Genomic DNA, 18,835 nt, shown 5'->3' on the forward strand with positions numbered 1-18,835 from the left:
ACGAGATTATGCTCTAAAAACAGCCCCAAAATCTACATTAGAGCATGACAGACGTAGGTTTACCATGTTGAGAAATAAGGTGATAAAAGAAATCAGACAGGCCAAGGCAAACTTTTTTATTAACATAATTGGTGAAGCAAAGGGAAATTCTAAATTGATATGGGAGAATCTAAAAAAGTTAACAGGGAAAGACCATAGTAACACTGCAAAAAAGACTAGAAATCATGGTGAATAACAATCTAACACAGGATGCAGTTGAAATAGCAACAGCCTTCAATTCCTACTTTATTGACTCTGTCAGGTTACTGACACAGAACCCCTCCACTGATTTCTTGGGCTCAGTGCTAGTGAATGACACTCAACCTGTCTTCATCATAAGGGAGGTTTCTGAGTCAAAGGTGAACAAGGTGATTAGCTCACTAAAGAACTCTAAAGCCAAAGATGTGTTTGGGATGGACTCTACCTTTCTTAAAAACTACAGAGTCACTCATTGGCCCCATTACTAAGGTCACCAACACATCTATTGGTCTCGGTGTGTTTCAAGGGTATGGAAGTCGGCCATAATAACGGCCATCTTTAAATCAGGCGACCCTGCTGACGTGAGTAACTACAGGCCCATTAGTATACTACCTGTGGTGTCAAAGGTTGTTGAAAAGTGTGTAGCAGAACAACTGATTGCCCACCTCAACAACAGCCCTTTCACATTACACTCCATGCAGTTTGGCTTCAGAGCGAAACACTCCACAGAAACGGCCAACTGCTTTCTTCTGGAAAATGTGAAGTCCAAGATGGACAAAGGGGGTGCTGTTGGGGCTGTGTTTCTGGACCTAAGGAAGGCTTTTGATACTGTTAACCATGAGATTCTCATCACAAAATTGTCCAAGTTCAACTTTTCCCCTGATGCCTTGAGATGGATGAAATCATACCTTGAAGGCAGAACTCAGTGTGTCAGAGTGAGCAATGAGCTGTCGCCCACTCGTAGCTATGATGTGGGCGTGCCCCAAGGGTCAATACTGGGGCCCCTCCTGTTCAGCCTGTACATTAATGATCTGCCTTCTGTCTGTACTGGGTCTGAAGTTCAAATGTATGCAGATGATACAGTGATATATGTGCATGCAAAGAGCAAACAACAAGCTGCACAAGAACTCACTACTGTAATGGTCCAGGTTACAAAGTGGCTCAGTGACTCGTGTTTGCATCTCAATGTGAAAAAAACTGTTTGCATGTTCTTCACAAAGAGGGCAACAGATGCTACTGAGCCAGATGTCTATGTGTCAGGGGAGAAGCTCCAGGTGGTATCCGATTTTAAGTACCGTGGCATCATACTTGATTCCAACCTCTCTTTTAAAAAGCATGTGAAAAAGGTAATTCAAATAACTAAATTCAATCTAGCTAATTTCCGATTTATACGAAATTGTTTGACTACAGAGGTAGCAAAACTATACTTCAAATCTATGATACTCCCCCACTTAACATACTGCTTGACTAGTTGGGCCCAAGCTTGCTGTACAACATTAAAACCTATTCAGTCTGTCTACAAACAGGCTCTCAAAGTGCTTGATAGGAAGCCCAATAGCCATCATCATTGTCACATCCTTAGAAAACATGAGCTCTTGAGTTGGGAAAATCTTGTGCAATACACCGACGCATGTCTTGTATTCAAGATCCTTAATGGCCTGGCTCCCCCTCCACTCAATATTTTTGTTAAACAGAAAACCCAGACATATGGCAGCAGATCCACAAGGTCTGCCATGAGAGGTGACTGTATAGTTCCCCTAAGGAAAAGCACCTTTAAAAATCTGCATTCTCTGTGAGAGCTTCTCATGTCTGGAATACACTGCCATCAGACACACATAACTGCACCACATATCACACTTTCACAAAATGCTTGAAGACATGGCTAAAGGTCAATCAGATTTGTGAACATGGTCCCTAGCTGTGTGTTGCCGCTTTCCATGTTGTCTGTAGCTTGTGAGGTATTGAAACACTTTGTTGCTTTTATGAATTTTGTCTTGCTGCTTTTTGTTCTATGTTGCTCTGTCTGTATGCTATGTCTTGCTTGTCCTATGTTGCTATGTTGCTATGTCTATGGTGCTATTGTCTATATTGTAATTGTTTTTAATAACCTGCCCAGGGACTGCGGTTGAAAATTAGCCAGCTGGCTAAAACCGGCACTTTTACTGAAACGTTGATTAATGTGCACTGTCCCTGTAAAAATAAAATAAACTAAACTAAACATCAAAGCGGTATTTATTATAATCCTCAACGTCTCATCTTTCAGAATACATCGAGTCCTCTTAATTCACACCACTCCCCTCAGAAAACCAAACATCTGAAAAAGTTGCCCAATTAGCGGGAGGGATGGGGGCAACTTCTTGTCACGTGTGGTGCTCAAGTTCAGAATGGCTATCAGTCAAAACCCACCCAGAGCTGTGAAGCGCTGAGCCTAAGCTCTGATGTCATTTACAGCATTTTACTGTACAGCCTTTGCTTATCTTTTTGTTGTTGTTGTTGTTTACCCATTTTTTCTCCCTCATAGAAACATTCTCAGACCAAAGTTGAAGACACAATATTCCATGTGACACAATACCAAATCCAAAAATTACACTGTTTTTACATTTACTGCACTTTTCAAACTTTTTTTTTTGCTAAGAAAATTTGCCACAAAACACGCACCTGACTGCACACATGACTCCTTTCTATTTCTATACAATTACAACCTGTTTCTCTGAATTGCCCTGTGAAACCTTAACACTAAGATCGCATCTTATAACTTAGCTAGTCATGTTAGCAATAGAATCATAAAACACGGGACGAGATGTTAAAAACTGTCCAGTGTGCCAATAGATGGAATGCACTCGCATGAGATTTGCCGTGATGTGACAGAGTGGCATGGGAGGTTTATTTCTTAGACTGGGTTAAGATGTCAATTTTGGGACACATCCTCAGTAGTGTGCCTTCGAATCAGTGGGTGTTTCGGCCTTTAATCACTAAACACCCTCATCAAAGGTGGCCAGCTAAAGGGTGATCAAGTGTCCCATGCCCAATTAAGATGTCCCATGGGACTATGCAAGGCAGGGGCGTCCTCTTCCCTGAGCCAGTCCTACATATACCTCATATGCCCTCCTCAAGTTGGAGGGATCTGAATTGGGTTCTCAGGTGGGGGTGTGGGGTCATGAAGTTATAGCCCAGCAAGGGTCCTTCCGTTTGATCCTGATCAACTGGCTGCCTCTTTCAGCTGCTTGAGAAACTGCTCTGACGGTCTGCCGCAGAGCCTGTCCATGGATTCCAAGTTCTTTCAGCAACCTGATGTTGGAAGAAGCCACGAATCCTCTGCATCCCACTTCAACTGGCCAGACTTTTGCATTCCAGCCACGCTGAGTTGCGTCTGCTGCCAACTCTGTGTAACGCAGTTTCTTACGCTCGTAGGCCTCTTCAACAGAATTTTCCCACGGGACTGTGAGCTCTATGATGTACACAGCCTTTCGTGAAGGGGACCAGAGTACCATGTCTGGCCTAAGGTTGGTAGAAGCAATCTCAGGTGGAAAAATTAGTTGCTGGCCAATATCGACAAGCATCTTCCAGTCCCGGGCCATGGCTAGGTGTCCAGTTTCTGGCTTCGTAGGAGGATACTTGGGCCTTTTCTGTCCCTCCCGGATGAATGTTGTTGTTTTGACGGGATTGCTTGTTTTTGGAGGTAATGAATTGGTTTCGCTCCTCTTGGTCTCAAGTGCTGCAGCCAGGCTCTTGAGGACCTGATTGGAGGACCTTCCCACCACGTCCATTGCCCTTGTTTAGCAAGAGAGACAGCCTTTGCACTTCTTGCAGTCTCCTCCTGTCTGCGCACCTCCTCGACCACCAGCTTCCTGCGTTCAGATGTTGTTGCCTTATGGAACGTTGGTTTGCTTGCTGCCAGGCCAAAGCCTCCTCTTCCATGCTGGATATTCCCCACAATGTCTTGGTGTCTCAGGGCTGATGTTGCTTGCTGCACAGCCTTGGATGATGTCCATTTCCGTCCAGTTTGTACGGGAGGTGCAGCCTTGCTAATGGTCTGGTCTTTGGAGTCCATCAATGTCATCGGAAGTCTTACTTTAGAGCACTTGTACTCCTCCGTTAGACTTGTAAGAGGTAGTTCAAGGACCCCTTTGCCATAGAGGCCGATGTTACTCAGGCATCGTGGGACACCCAGCCATTTCTTCACGTATGAGGTAATGGTTCGCTCCATCTTCTCCACTGTTGTTATTGGGACCTCATTTCAAATGATGCCCACCTAATCCAGCATAAACAACAGTCATTATGTGATGTCAGGGACGCAGGGCTGTGTTCCAAACAAAACAACCACAAGTCTTCTGCTCTAGTTCCTGAACGGCACAACTGGGAGAGCTCGAAACAGCACCTTATAGTTGAAGACTTTGTGTCATAAAAGTGCATTGAAATGACTTAGGAATAGTGCACACTTTGGAGAGGTGTGTGGCAGTTTGGAGTCACCAGTTAGTCCTCTCACTTAAAACTTGTCATTTTTTGGTCTTATGTTGCACCTACCCCACATTTCCCAGGAATATTATTGTCATGTTAATGAACGCATCCATAGTATTTTCAGACATCGTTATCAACAAATGCGGTGAAAAGTGCAGTAAATGTAAAAACAGTGTAATTTTTGGATTCAGTATTGTGTCACGTGGAATGTTGTGTCCTCAACTTTGGTCTGAGAATGTTCCTATGAGCTCCTAACTGTTCCCCTTTTAATTGCTACCATGCTTATGCACATTCTTTTCATATTTCTTCTGTAAGAAACACCTCCCTGACCGAGGCTCCAGTCAGGGATCCAGTCTGCAACCCAGACCCTTCTCTTCGCAGTCTCAGTGCAGGGATGAAGCAGGGCCTGATAGAGATATACCCTCCTGTTCCTATGATACAAACACCACAGTATCCATAATGAACAGAGCAGGTCACCCTGGGCTTCAGCCTTCACAGAGCGAGGTAGGAGATCCCTCCTGGCGGTAGTCTATCAGCAAGTTTGTCTTCTCCTTCAGGATCTCATCTAATGCCTGGTGACTTTGTTCATAGAAGGCCTGGACCTGGGTCTAGCCTTCCTCAGCTGCCTCATGGTTACCCCATGAATACAGACAGGGTCAGGATGGGAGTTACCTGGCCTATAACACAGCACACAATCACAACAACGGCGAGAGTTCAAGGAGGGAGCTCAAAGACTCAGGTGGCTCTTGCTTCTGCCTCCTCTGGGGTCATTGGGTCACAACGTGGGAGGCCGAGTATTAGCAAGGACGCTGACAAGCTGTACACCTGCCCACGTGTGGGAAGTGCTTTGCTAAGGTGAAATATGTGAAGCAGCATCAGACAGGTCACACCAAGAAGAGGCCCTTCAAGTGAAAACTATTACAAGAGTTTCTCCTTCCACCTGAGTAACCTTATCAGGCATAGGAGTCCACAAAGGGGAGAACTCATAGCAGTGTGGCTTAAGTTTTACTCAGGGGATATCTGGGAACCATTCTTTTGTTTTATAGTTATCATGTGAAGTGTCTTGGATTAAGAGTGTTTTTGTGATGACTAAATCCCTCAGTTGAGCATCTGGATATGCTCACATTCTCACATGTTGTTTGGAGTGCTGGCATAGCTGAAACACTGTCATTGACGAGTAAACACTATATTCCCCCCTGGTTTTGCCTATGTTCTACTCATAACAAATAGAATGTCCCTCTTCTTTAACACCTTAATAACCCATTATTTTATGCCATTTATTGTATTTTTTCTAAGCAAGTGAGCTCTGAGCCTGAAAGATACTGATCATGAATAGGTTGAGGTGTAATCAAAGATGCTTGACAAACTCACTCAGGCAGTTTGACATTGAAGAAAATGGTTGCTACTGTCTACTTAATGGGGTGGCTCCCATAGACACCAATGCGATAGCATCTGGGTCTGGCCTACTTCATTGACTTACATTGACAATGAGGGAGTGGGATGGTTGTCTAGAAGGGGCACAGCTTTTGTCAAAATGTACTTTTCGTAGCAGGTTTAGGAGAACTTATGCAGAAAGTTAGGATAATTAACATAGCAGGTTAGAAGAATTAGGTTACGTTTAGGAAAACGGTTAGCTGTATCCCACCAAGGCATGACTGAGTCGGATGTCTGCTTTCTCTTCCATCTCTGGTGTAATTTAACAAAGATTATCTATTATATTGACAAGATAGGCAAGTGACCACTTTAACAATAGAAATACATGTCCTCAAAGGTGGAAGGCAGCCAGGAGGAGGCGAGATCCGGTGGGACTATTCCAGCCAATGAGAGGAAAGATAGGCTTGTGAAAAACATGCCATAGAGCTAGATAGGGTAGGAGATAGATATTCCTCCTTGTATCTGTGACAGACTGACCAGCGCTATCTCCATTTTAAAGTAGTAAATGTATTTATTAGCTGATTGCTCCCAACCCAGTTGATTACTTTAAAATTGTGAAAGCCCTCAATGGCAATGTTCATGGAAAAAACGGTTATATCCATGAGTCCTCTATCTCTATGACAACAGGCACAACTCTGATATAAAGTTTTTTTTTTCAAAGTTGCCTAAATGCCACGTGCGTCTACTTATATCAGTGCATTCATAACAACCTAACCGTCCCTAAACATTACTTCTATTCAATCAGATAGATCAAATAAGTCTCATGTAGCACATTAGAAATTACATTGTTGTTGACCAAGTTCGACTGATTGACCACCATACAAAAATTCCTCACTTCATGGGCTTATTTTCGTGGACAGATTTTGGGTGGAGTAAAACCTCTCGCCTCGCCCTCTCTGAATGAAATAAGCAGTACAGTGGTTCTTATGCCGCGTTCAAAACTGGGAACCCCGATTTTAAACGCGTTCAAAACAACTGGCCCATTCGAAAAAACGAGCCTGACTGGGAAAAATCGGTTCGAACGGTCATCCAACTCCGAATTCCAACTCGTGAACTCGGCCCACTTTCTATGGCTCCGACTTTCCTACATGAAAATCACTGACGTCATGATTTGACCTCGTATTTTTTTGAGATCCCAGTTGTGTTGAACCCGAGATAAGAACAGCGCACATACGTCTTATTTAGTCACGCCCTCTGAGCTATGACGCCACCCAATAACATCCTTTCTCTTCAGTATTAACGGTAGTAAATAATGACCAAGAACAATTTCCCATGTTAGCGGTTTTATTGTTGTTCTTTAGACCTTTATTAAACACCATGGAACTAAAGATATGATTAATTTAACTGCACAGGTTCACATGCTTACCCCATGTAGTCTTTAATTCGCGTTGGAGACAGGACTGATACACGTTATACACTAGCTAGCTGCTAACGTTAGCTAACAATGGCTAACTTTATGGTTTTTCACACTCAAATAGCCTCCATCATGGAGATGCTAGCGAATTCAGCCGTGGCAGATATATGTAAACTCATAGACGACGACTATGCGGTTTTTCGTTTGGAAATAACTCAAAGCCAGAAAGAAAACAGGGCATTGCAGAGGAAACTACATATACTGGAAATGAATGTGGCACGGGAGCGCGCAGAGAAGACAACGCAGGAGCGCGTGCTCGCCAGTCGTCCCAGTAGTGTCAAGATCCTCGACCGATACAGAGGAATGGCAAGAGGTACATTTTGCAGGGAGCGGTCTCCCCGTTCCCCTGAAATTCCAATAATCACACTCACTTTAAATAATGCGATGCATGGAACATAATCAATGAATAAATAGTATACCAAGAAGTTAAAAGTGATACCTTACATCCTTGTCAATTGTAGACAAGGTTTCATCCAATTGGCGACAGATTTTCATGCAAATATTCATAAATAGACATAAAGAAAATATGCGCATTTTTCCAACACGATATTGTTTGCATCCAGTTTTTATGAGAGTAAAGTCATAGGTCTACCATATATTACAAATAAAAAACAATGACTTCTGTGATGGAAACATGAAGTGTCGGAACAATTATATAAATGCCAACAGATAATTTGTTCGTTTGACATGGTGGGATCTTTTTGTGTCGGTAAAGTTAATTATGCGCAGATATTGATATAATAATATATAATACAATCATAATATACCATCATATCCAAGTAAACTTGGAGTCACGCAAGGATATGGTGTGGTTCTTCCACTAGAACTCAGGAAACCATGCAGTTTATTAGGCTACAGATGAAATAAATTCACTGGGTGGTGAAAGTGCACGGTGATGAGCTTGATGCTGCTTTACAATAAATATCGAGGGTCTTATTCTGGTGACGTGATGATCGATGCTTGCCTGCTGTTTGACAAATACACATATTCTCGCACTATATCTGTGTTGGCTAGAGTGCACGTACCAAGACCAGAGTAGGCAAATATACTATTTAAAGCAAAAGTTTCTGTGACAAAACTATTGGTAGAGTTGAAAATGTGATGTAAACATATTTAACGTTAGATTTCTATTCAGTACATGAAAACTTAAACTTGTGAAAAAGTACATTGTGTGCACTTATTACGCACAGATGTGTATCCACGACAAGATCATTTGGTGGAAACATTCCACTGGTGGGAAAATACTCATTTACTTTTTTTTTTTTTATTCTTTTTTTTTTCACCTTTATTTAACCAGGTAGGCTAGTTGAGAACAAGTTCTCATTTGCAACTGCGGCCTGGCCAAGATAAAGCATAGCAGTGTGAACAGACAACACAGAGTTACACATGGAGTAAACAATTAACAGATAACAGATGTTTGAAGTTGGTGAGGGAGATAAAAGTCTCCAACTTCAGCGATTTTTGCAATTCGTTCCAGTCACAGGCAGCAGAGAACTGGAACGAAAGGCGGCCAAATGAGGTGTTGGCTTTAGGGATGATCAGTGAGATACACCTGCTGTGGGTGGGTGTTGCCATCGTGACCAGTGAACTGAGATAAGGCGGAGCTTTACCTAGCATGGACTTGTAGATGACCTGGAGCCAGTGGGTCTGGCGACGAATATGTAGCGAGGGCCAGCCGACTAGAGCATACAGGTCGCAGTGGTGGGTGGTATAAGGTGCTTTAGTGACAAAACGGATGGCACTGTGATAAACTGCATCCAGTTTGCTGAGTAGAGTGTTGGAAGCAATTTTGTAGATGACATCGCCGAAGTCGAGGATCGGTAGGATAGTCAGTTTTACTAGGGTAAGTTTGGCGGCGTGAGTGAAGGAGGCTTTGTTGCGGAATAGAAAGCCGTCTCTAGATTTGATTTTCGATTGGAGATGATTGATATGAGTCTGGAAGGAGAGTTTACAGTCTAGCCAGACACCTAGGTACTTATAGATGTCCACATATTCAAGGTCGGAACCATCCAGGGTGGTGATGCTAGTCAGGCGTGCGGGTGCAGGCAGCGAACGGTTGAAAAGCATGCATTTGGTTTTACTAGCGTTTAAGAGCAGTTGGAGGCCACGGGAAGGAGTGTTGTATGGCATTGAAGCTCGTTTGGAGGTTCGATAGCACAGTGTCCAAGGACGGGCCGGAAGTATATAGAATGGTGTCGTCTGCGTAGAGGTGGCTCAGGGAATCGCCCGCAGGGAATTTTTGCGGACTCCAGAATATTTGCATGAAAATCTTAAACCAATTGGATGAAAATGTAGCTACTGTTATGTTTCCACCAAATGTTTCTTGCTGATAAAAATCAGTGCGTGATGATATGGTACACACAAAATGTACTTGCATTAAATAGCAAATGTGCCTACTGTTGGCGGGTGCAGCCCAGGGTTTCACAAACTCGGTTCTGGGGCCCTGTGGGTGCATGTTTAGTTTTTTTTGCCCTAGCGCTAAACAGCTGATTCAAATAGTCAAAGCTTGATGATGAGTTGGGTATTTGAATCAGCTGTGTAGTGCTAGGGGGAAGAAAAAAAACATGCACCACCATGGGGCACTCTGTTCAGAACGTTGACACCAGCAAAGCGCTCGCCAGCAGGACATCATACATTCTGTCAGTCATCTGCCCGGTACAGTTGAAACTGGGATTCATCCTTGAGGAGCACACTTCTACAGCGTGCAGGTGTGCATTTGCCCACTGACGTCTGTTACAATGCCTAACTGCAGTCAGGTCAAGACCCTGGTGAGGACGACGAGCACGCATATGAGCTTCCCTGAGATGGTTTCTAACAGTTTGTGCAGAAACCATCCCGCAGGTGAAGAAGCCGGATGTGGAGGTCCTGTGCTGGCATGGTTACACATGGTCTTCGGTTGTGAGGCCGGTTGGACATACTTCCAAATTCTCTAAAATGTCGTTGGAGGACAGCTTATGGTAGAGAAATTAACATTCAATTCTCTGGTGGCTCTGGTGGATATTCCTGCAGTAAGCATACAAATTGCACACTGCCTGAAAACTTGAGACATCTGTGGCATTGTGTTGTGACAAAACTGCATATTTTAGTGGCCTTTTAATGTCCCCAGCATTAGGTGCACCTGTGTAATGGTCATGCTGTTTAATCAGCTTCTTGATATGCCACACCTGTCAGTTGCATGGATTATCTTGGCAAATGAGAAATGCTCACTAACAGGGATGTAAATAAATGTGTGTGCAAAAATTGAGAAATAAGCTTTTTTTGCATATGGAACATTTCTTGGATCCTTTATTTCAGCTTTTTAAACATGGGAGCAACACTTTACATGTTGCGTTTGTTTTTGTTTAATACAGTATGATCTGTTACATTTACATAAGACAGATGGTTACTTAAGGCAAAAACAAAAGTAGGGTGGGTGTATAATGCAAACGTCTTGCAACGTAAAGGTTGCAAGTATGAATATCACCACAGACAATTTTAGCTCATCAACACATTTGAGAGAAATACTTTTTTTGTGCATATGAAGCATTTCTGGGATTTTATTATGTCAGCCCATGAAACATGGGACCAACTCTTTACATGTTGCATTTATATTTTTGGTGAGTGTACCAAAACCAGATACTTTTAGACTTTTACTCAAGTATTTCACTGGGTGACTTTTATTTGAGTCATTTTCTATTAAGTTATCTTTACTTTTACTCAAGTATAACAATGGAGTACTTTCTCCACCACTGGTTGCTAGGTTTCCATCCAATTGGCGAACGTTTTTCATGCGACTATTACGAAATTTGACTCGTGGATAAGAATCAGTGCGTGATGACTTAGTGCGCACACAATTTACTTTCTAGTTTAAGTTCTTATGAACCGAATAAAAGGTTAATGTGTTTCCATCACATTTTCAACTCCACGGGTAGTTTTGTCACAACTGTTGCGTTAAATAGCATATGTACCTACTCTGGTCTTGGTACGTGTGCTCTATCCAACAGCTCTCAGATACAGTTGAGGGTAGGCTGGTCTACATAATGAGATTATTATGGATAAAAGCGGGAATAATTGTATTTGTCAAACGGCAGTCCAGCATCGATCATCATGTCACCAGAATAAGACCCTCGATATTTATTGGAAATGAGCATGTCGATTGTGTACAATATAGAGTTGAGCATTGACGGTACCTAACTTAACCACCCCTTTTCCCCCCAATCACTCTCTTAGGTGAAGGACATCTCACAGGAGGCCACAGGACCTTTGCAAAGCCAGCAGGACAAAATACGTGGAGAGATGACCAACCCATAACAATAGATGAGGGGAGTGGAACCTCAACCCAGCATGTTATCGTGATAGAGGTTAGTGTCATAGTGTAACATAAAAAAATTACAGTACATCAAATGTGTCTAATTTATTTCAGGAAGTCTCCCCTCAGCTATTCATTAGCTTACATGTACATCCTAAGTTATCATCCATAGGGGAGCTTGTAAGACTTCCATACGACATTGTTATCCAATTCTATTTATGTACCGGAATAACCTCCTCTCTTCTTGTGTCAGTCTGCAGGGGCTGCAGGTCCTGTGGTTCTGCAGGAGAGGCCGGAAGGAGAGGAGGACCCAAGACACAGAAGAGACGTCCAGACTAGAGAGGCTGGAGCGCCCCCTGAAGCCATGGAGGACCTAATCTCCGCCGCACCCCTGCCCAGGACCCAACACAGCATCACAGAGGTCAGTGGGAACGCCAAACGCTGTCCTCAAGTCAGAGACAGAATTTAATTGTAACACAAAGGATCTTACACACTGAGAGACTGGGTCTGGGGAGACTGGGCTGTCCTCCTGCTCCCAGCTCAGAGTATTTACCGGTATTTCACCAGAGCCAGAGGACAGTTTATTATTTTGGTGATGGTGACGCGTTAGACACTGGCATTGATGATCTGTCTTGTTCTTTCACTGCAGAGACAGAAAGGTAAGAACTGTGGGATTAAGATCAAGGTGTCAGAAACAATAGGACTACTACAGAGTCAAAAAACTGAAATTTACACCAATTACTGCCCCCCCCCCCCAATTTTTTTTATTTAAAATTGGATCTTTTACCTAATGCTGGTGCACTAAACATTCACAAATTCCCATTGGAACACAGCCATTTTGAAAGTGAATGGCTTGCGCGACATGTCATACCTTAATTTCTCGTCTTACAAGAATGATATACAGTGCATTCGGAAAATACTCAGACCCCTTAACCTTTTCTACATTTTGTTACGTTACAGCCTTTTTATAAAATGTATTAAATAGTTTTTTTCCCCTTCATCAATCTACACACAATACCCATAATGACAAAACAAAAACAGGTTGTTAGAAATGTTTGCAAAAAATAAACAAATCATTGAAATTGATATCACATTTACATAAGTATTCAGGCTCTTTACTCAGTACTTTCCTGAAGCACCTTTGGCAGCGATTACAGCCTCGAGTCTTCTTGGGTTTGACACTACAAGCTTGGCACACATGTATTTGGGGAGTTTCTCCCATTCTTCTCTGCAGATCCTCTCAAGCTCTGTCAGGTTGGATGGGGAACGTCACTGCACAGCTATTTTCAGGTCTCTCTAGAAATGTTAGATCGGGTTCAAGTCCGGGCTTTGGCTTGGCCACTCTCTATACTTTGCTCAGTTCATCTTTTCCTCAAACCTGACTAGTCTCCCAGTCTCTGCCGCTGAAAAATATCCCCACAGCATGATGTTGCCACCACCAGGCTTCACCATAGGGATGGTGCCTCCAGTCATGACGATTTGCATTCAGGCCAAATAATTTAATATTGTTTTTTATCAGACCAGAGTATCTTGTTTCTCATGGTCTGAAAATCCTTTAGGTGCCTTTTGGAACACTCCAAGCGTGCTGTCATGTGCCTTTTTACTGAGGAGTGGCTTCCGATCTGATCTGTGCTTCAACACAATCCTGTCTCGGAGCTCTACAGACAATTCCTTTGACCTCATGGCTTGGTTTTTTCTCTGACATGCACTGTCAACTGTGGGACCTTATATAGACAGGTGTGTGCCTTTCCAAATCATGTCCAATCAATTGAATTTACCACAGGTTGACTCCAATCAAGTTGTAGAAACATCCAATATGATCATTGGAAACACGATGCACCTGAGCTCAATTTCGAGTCTCTTAGCAAAGGGTCTGAATACTTATGTAAACGATGAGCAAGCTAAACGGAGCATGTGGAGGATGCATACAAGGTAATGTAGATGGTGAAGGAAATGCATTGCTTTACAATGACCATCAGGGTGTACCCTTTCCACTCATACTAAATGTTTACACTTTTGGTAACTTGAGCTACACTGCATACTCTATTAATTAATATGTCCATAGCCCATGATTTATGGACTTTATGGGGGGAGATTCTTATGCTATTGCCAGCAGTAAGATTTGAGTTAGATTTCAAAACAGACAAGGCCTGTAGCTTTCAAATTATATGTCACTTTCTATTTTCAGATAAAAATACATGTTTGACCCCCACACTCACCGGGCCCTGTACAGGCCCCAAAACAATCGCTCAGGTTTAACAGGTTTAAAATTAATCACTAATAACATTAAATAAATAAAAATCTTCAGAAATGACTTGGTGAAAGCAACAATATAACTATGACTTTAAAATGATGGCGAAAACTTGAAGAAGTGTTGGGGTTAAGTGGGTTAAAATCTTCCAAGAAGTCTTTATTCATATTAAACATCTGATTTATAGAATTTTGCATGTGGTCTAATGTGGTCTACTGAAGGGCACTTAATTTAATGAACCCATGTGGTCTATTTTAAAAGGCACTTAAAATGTAATATTTGTGCACAATTTCTACTTAAAAGGGATGCCAAAGGCACTCATTTCATAGAATGACCATTATCAACAATAAACATTTAGTAAATACACCTACACATACCCACACACTAACAAACACATACTGTACATGTCAAAATAATTTAGTCAGGTTTGTCTGATGATGAATGTTGACTTATCATAGCTGACTTGTTTTTGCCCACAACATCATATTTATGTCCACCATGATGGGTTTAACAACAATGAAGTCATAATGGAACTATAGTTTAGGATTCAAACTGAGTGGGGATGGGTAAACACTCCATGTTTTAAGGGCCTTCCGGGTGGCACAGTGGTCTACCTGTGTCACTAGAGATTCTGGGTTTGATTCCAGGCTCTGTCGCAGCCGGCCGCGACCAGGAGACCCATGGGGCGGCGCACAGTTGGCCCAGCGCCGTCTGTGTTAGGGGAGGATTTGGCCGGCAGGGATGTCCTTGTCCCATCGTGTACTAGCGACTCCTGTGGCGGGCCGGGCGCAGTGCACACTGACACGGTCGACAGTGTGGTGAAGAAGGCGCAACAGCGCTACTTTAACCTCAGGAGTCTAATAAATTTGGCTTGTCACCCAAAACCCTGATACACTTTTACAGATACACAATCGAGAGCATCCTGTCGGGCTGTATCACAGCCTGGTACGGCAACTGCACCGCCCTCAACCGCAAGGCTCTCCAGAGTGTGGTGCCGTCTGCACAACGCATCATCAGGGGCAAACTACCTGCCCTCCATGACACCTATAGCATCCGATGTCACAGGATGGCCAAAAAGATCATGAAGGACAATAACCACCCGAGCTACTGCCTGGTCACACCGCTATCATCCAGAAGGCGAGGTCAGTACAGGTGCATCAAAGCTGGGACCGAGAGATTGAAAAACAGCTTCTAACTCAAGCCCGTGAGACTGCTAAACAACGATCACTAACTCAGAGAGGCTGCTGCCTACATTGAGAACCTATCACTGGACACTTGAATAAATGGATCACTAGTCACATTAAACAATGGCACTTTATTAAATTATGCCAGTTTAATATTGATTACATATCTTACATTACTCATGTCACATGTATATTCTGTATTTTATACCATCTACTGCATCTTGCCTATGCCACTCGGCCATCGCTCATCCATATACCTATATATTCTCATTCACCCCTTTAGATTTGTGTGCATTAGATACTTGTTGGGGAATTGTTAGATTACTTGTTAGATATTACTGCACTGTCGAAACTAGAAGCACAAGCATTTCGCTACACTCGCATTAACGTCTGCTAAAATCTGATTTGATTTGAGGTGTACTGTGTTTCCTCCGACACATTGGTGCGGCTGGCTTCCGGGTTAAGTGGGCATTGTGTCAAGAAGCAGTGCGGCTTGATTGGGTTGTGTTTCAGAGGACGCACGGCTCTCGACCTTCGCCTCTACCGAGTCCGTATTTGAGTTGCAGCGATGAGACAAGACTGTAACTACCAATTGGATACCACAAAATTGGAGAGAAAAACGGGATAAAATAAAATATTTTTAAAGTGTGTTTTATTATCTATGTGTATGTATGTACCTGAGGGAGTGTATGCCTGTGTAATCTGTTCCAGGAGGAGGAGGGTCCAGAGTTGCTGTTGGTGAAGGAGGAGAGGTGTGAGGAGGGTCTGGGGAATGCTGATGGGACCATGGTCATGGAGGACAACCAGACTACACCTCCTCCTGAACCCACAGAGGAACCAGCTGAGCAGCACAGGACCACACAAAGTCTCACTGAGGTGAGCCAACTCTAAACTGCTGTCTGTATGGTATTAGGTCAGGGCCCGTATCCACAAAGCCTCTCAGAGGAGTGCTGATCTAGGATCAGTGTTGCCTTTTAGATCATAATGAATAAGACTATGTAGACCAGTGGTGGTCAGTGCCCCCCCCCCCTCCCCCTGTTTCGCTTGCTTTTGTTTAAGAAACGTTTTTCAACAGAAATCTGTGAAATGAATACACCCTGATGACGCGTAAACACAGTTCACTTTCAAACTCTCCTCCTCTCACCTTTTGTTTTAGTTTGTGGACTTCAATTCACAACACATCACCTGTATGTGACCAGACAAAGAAAACTTTCCAAACCATGTCATAGCCGCAACACACAGCCTACATCGTTGTCCCCATATCAGCTTAAGTAACATCCTAGTCAACATGGCTAATAGAACTAATGCGTTAGTAAACACGCTACAATCATGTAGTAACATTAGTGTATAGTCAGTAAGCAGTTTAGCAGTTACACCAGAGACCCCGGTGGCAATGGATTAATAAAACCAAAAGCTTACCTAGACTTTGAAAAGTTCCAGTGTTGTGTTAGATAGTCATAGCCAGCTAGCTAACATAGTATCCCTCTGTTTGAGCCGGGTGTTGGTTGGCTAAAATAGCCAGCTGCATTTGCTAAGTAAGTGAAACTAAAAGTGAAAAAAATGACTCTCTCTCTTGCTTCTCCTTAATTTTTGGAGAAATGAATTTGTCGAAAATCATTACACTATTGTCTTTCGCTCTCTTTGAGTCAACTACTCACCACAGTTTATGCACTGCAGTGCTAGCTAGCAGTAGACAGGTGGGGACCTGATCCTCGATCAGCACTTCTACTCTGAGACTCTTTGTGTATACTGCCCCTGGTCTTGATCAATTCTGTCTTAAGTGTGGGACCATGTCTTTCAATTATCAAACCATTAGAGTGTTAAGTAATCAAATCATCTAAACATGTTTTCATAGTACTCATAGCAATCCCTCATTGCCCAATCAGAAGATGCTCCATAGCAGGGTGCTCATATCAGATTTCTTAATCCAACAACCTCTCACTCTGTATCTCTTACAGTCAGTAGACATGGAGGATGGGAAGCCTGATCTGCTGATGGTCAAAGAGGAGACAATAGAAGACGGACCAGAGAGCATTGATCTGCTGAGTGGACTAAAGATGGGGGAGCAAGGTAAGGGAGAAATACATATAGACTACATACAGTAATAGATCTTCCTGGATATAATTTATTTCTTAATTTTATTCATTCATAAAATGAAATCAATACAACTTATGTTTACATTTAAAAAATAATGTATGAACTTGACCAGGTAATTTCCCCCAAAAATGTAGAACTCTATATGTAGAATTCTCTCTGCCGTGTTTGTAAAGTATTTTGTAACTTCTTCCTGCAGGTGGTTGGCTGGAAGCTAACAGAGGAGACTGGGCGGCCATCTTGGATTTACAGACCCAGATGGGTGCAGCCAAGGGCCCAGGGGATGATATCACTGAGCAGGCCAGGACCAGAGGGGACAAAGTGGAGGTCAGTGGATGGGACAGCGTCCTCAACTCTGGACTGGGGAACAACACTGTTAACCACAACTAGAAACATACAGTCGAACACAAAAGAAGAACTGAACTTAGTCTACATGATAACAGACTTGCTGAGAGCAGGGCAAGGTGTAGATTTCGACCGCAGGGACGGGAAGGTGCCAGTATGCAGAGGGAGAGCACAGACACAGACTCAGCTAGCGATGCTCCGTCCTGCTCCTATAGTTGTGATTCAGAGAGACTGATGATGCCTCAGGTTAACCCCCTAACAGGTGCTGCTTTCAGCCTGCCTTCTATGGGATCTATCAACTGGAACATGGACCCTGCGACAACGCAGTCACTTCCTGACTTTCATCCTCCTCACACTCATAATAAACCAGACCTCAGACAATGCTAGTGCATTGTATCTATCATCTACTCTGCCAGTGTTTTAGATGTATTAGGGAACTGGTTAAGGTCAGCTGAGGAAAGAATGAGTTTGATAAGGCAGAGTAGATGATATGGTGATGGTTGGTGTGATGATGTAAAAATGCTTCACTGACGAAAATTGAGAACCATGTCCTGTTGTTTGATGCAGGTGTTTTAATTAGGAAATTATAGTGCTTTAATTCATGTCTACTTGACATGAAGATGTGTGTAATGCAATGGTACCAGATTTACACAAAAGGTAAACCATAATGTTACCATAATGAGTTATTCTACTTGTCACGTGTCGTTTTGTGCAATAAAACTACTGTACTTCACGTTATGTGAGTGTATGAACATTTTGTTAAAATTAAATACAACATTGACTCTGTGCTGACTGACTTGGTTATTTTTGTATGTATCATTGCAGGGACTGAGTTTCCCTTATGTCAGTCGAACCAAAACATTATACTTAATTCTTGAATCAACACACAGGGACAAGTTTCATAATAAACTCCAATGGCTCCATATTGTTAGGTACTTAAATCACAGTGTTAGAGATGGGCTTGACTGTGGTTAACATTTTATAATATTGTGTACAGCAAAAATGTTTGTATATGAAACTTTCTGCTTTTCTCTTCAATTTTTGCTTACAGCCTGCAGTCCATGAGGACCGGCTGTTATCTGGTGTTGCTGGTGGGAGAGACTGGACCTCTCAAGCAGCTGGTCACAAACCCTGGCCCCGGATGAGAACCATGGATCAGGAGCCGTCGCGCTTCCTTCCCAAGTCGGAACCAGGACCGAACCACGAGGGCCCGAGACTCCACCACACAGAACAGAACCAGTGGACAGGTGGACTGAACAACCTCAGCCCTGGTGGTCATCAGAGAGACAGAGGCTCCAGTCAGGGATCCAGTCTGCAGCCCAGACCCTTCTCTTCACAGTCTCAGTGCA

The 18,835-nt window shown here is 43.0% G+C and overlaps 1 protein-coding gene across 2 annotated transcripts in view; it reads left to right on the plus strand.

Moving 5' to 3' along the window:
* The window catches only part of LOC118395477 (zinc finger protein 311-like), a 103,198-nt gene that overhangs the window by 68,193 nt on the left and 16,170 nt on the right, over nt 1–18,835 (plus strand). The window contains exon 1 of one of the 2 annotated variants that reach the window (XM_052465160.1): nt 7,105–7,637. The exons of the other annotated variant lie outside the window; for it this stretch is intronic. Within the exon in view, the coding sequence (XP_052321120.1) occupies nt 7,355–7,637 (283 nt within the window). The 5' untranslated portion in view covers nt 7,105–7,354. Of the gene's footprint in view, nt 1–7,104; nt 7,638–18,835 lie in introns of those variants that run through there. 2 annotated transcript variants of the gene reach the window in all.

This window comes from Oncorhynchus keta, chromosome 16 (assembly GCF_023373465.1).
Source record: "Oncorhynchus keta strain PuntledgeMale-10-30-2019 chromosome 16, Oket_V2, whole genome shotgun sequence".
Taxonomy (NCBI): Eukaryota; Metazoa; Chordata; class Actinopteri; order Salmoniformes; family Salmonidae; genus Oncorhynchus; species Oncorhynchus keta.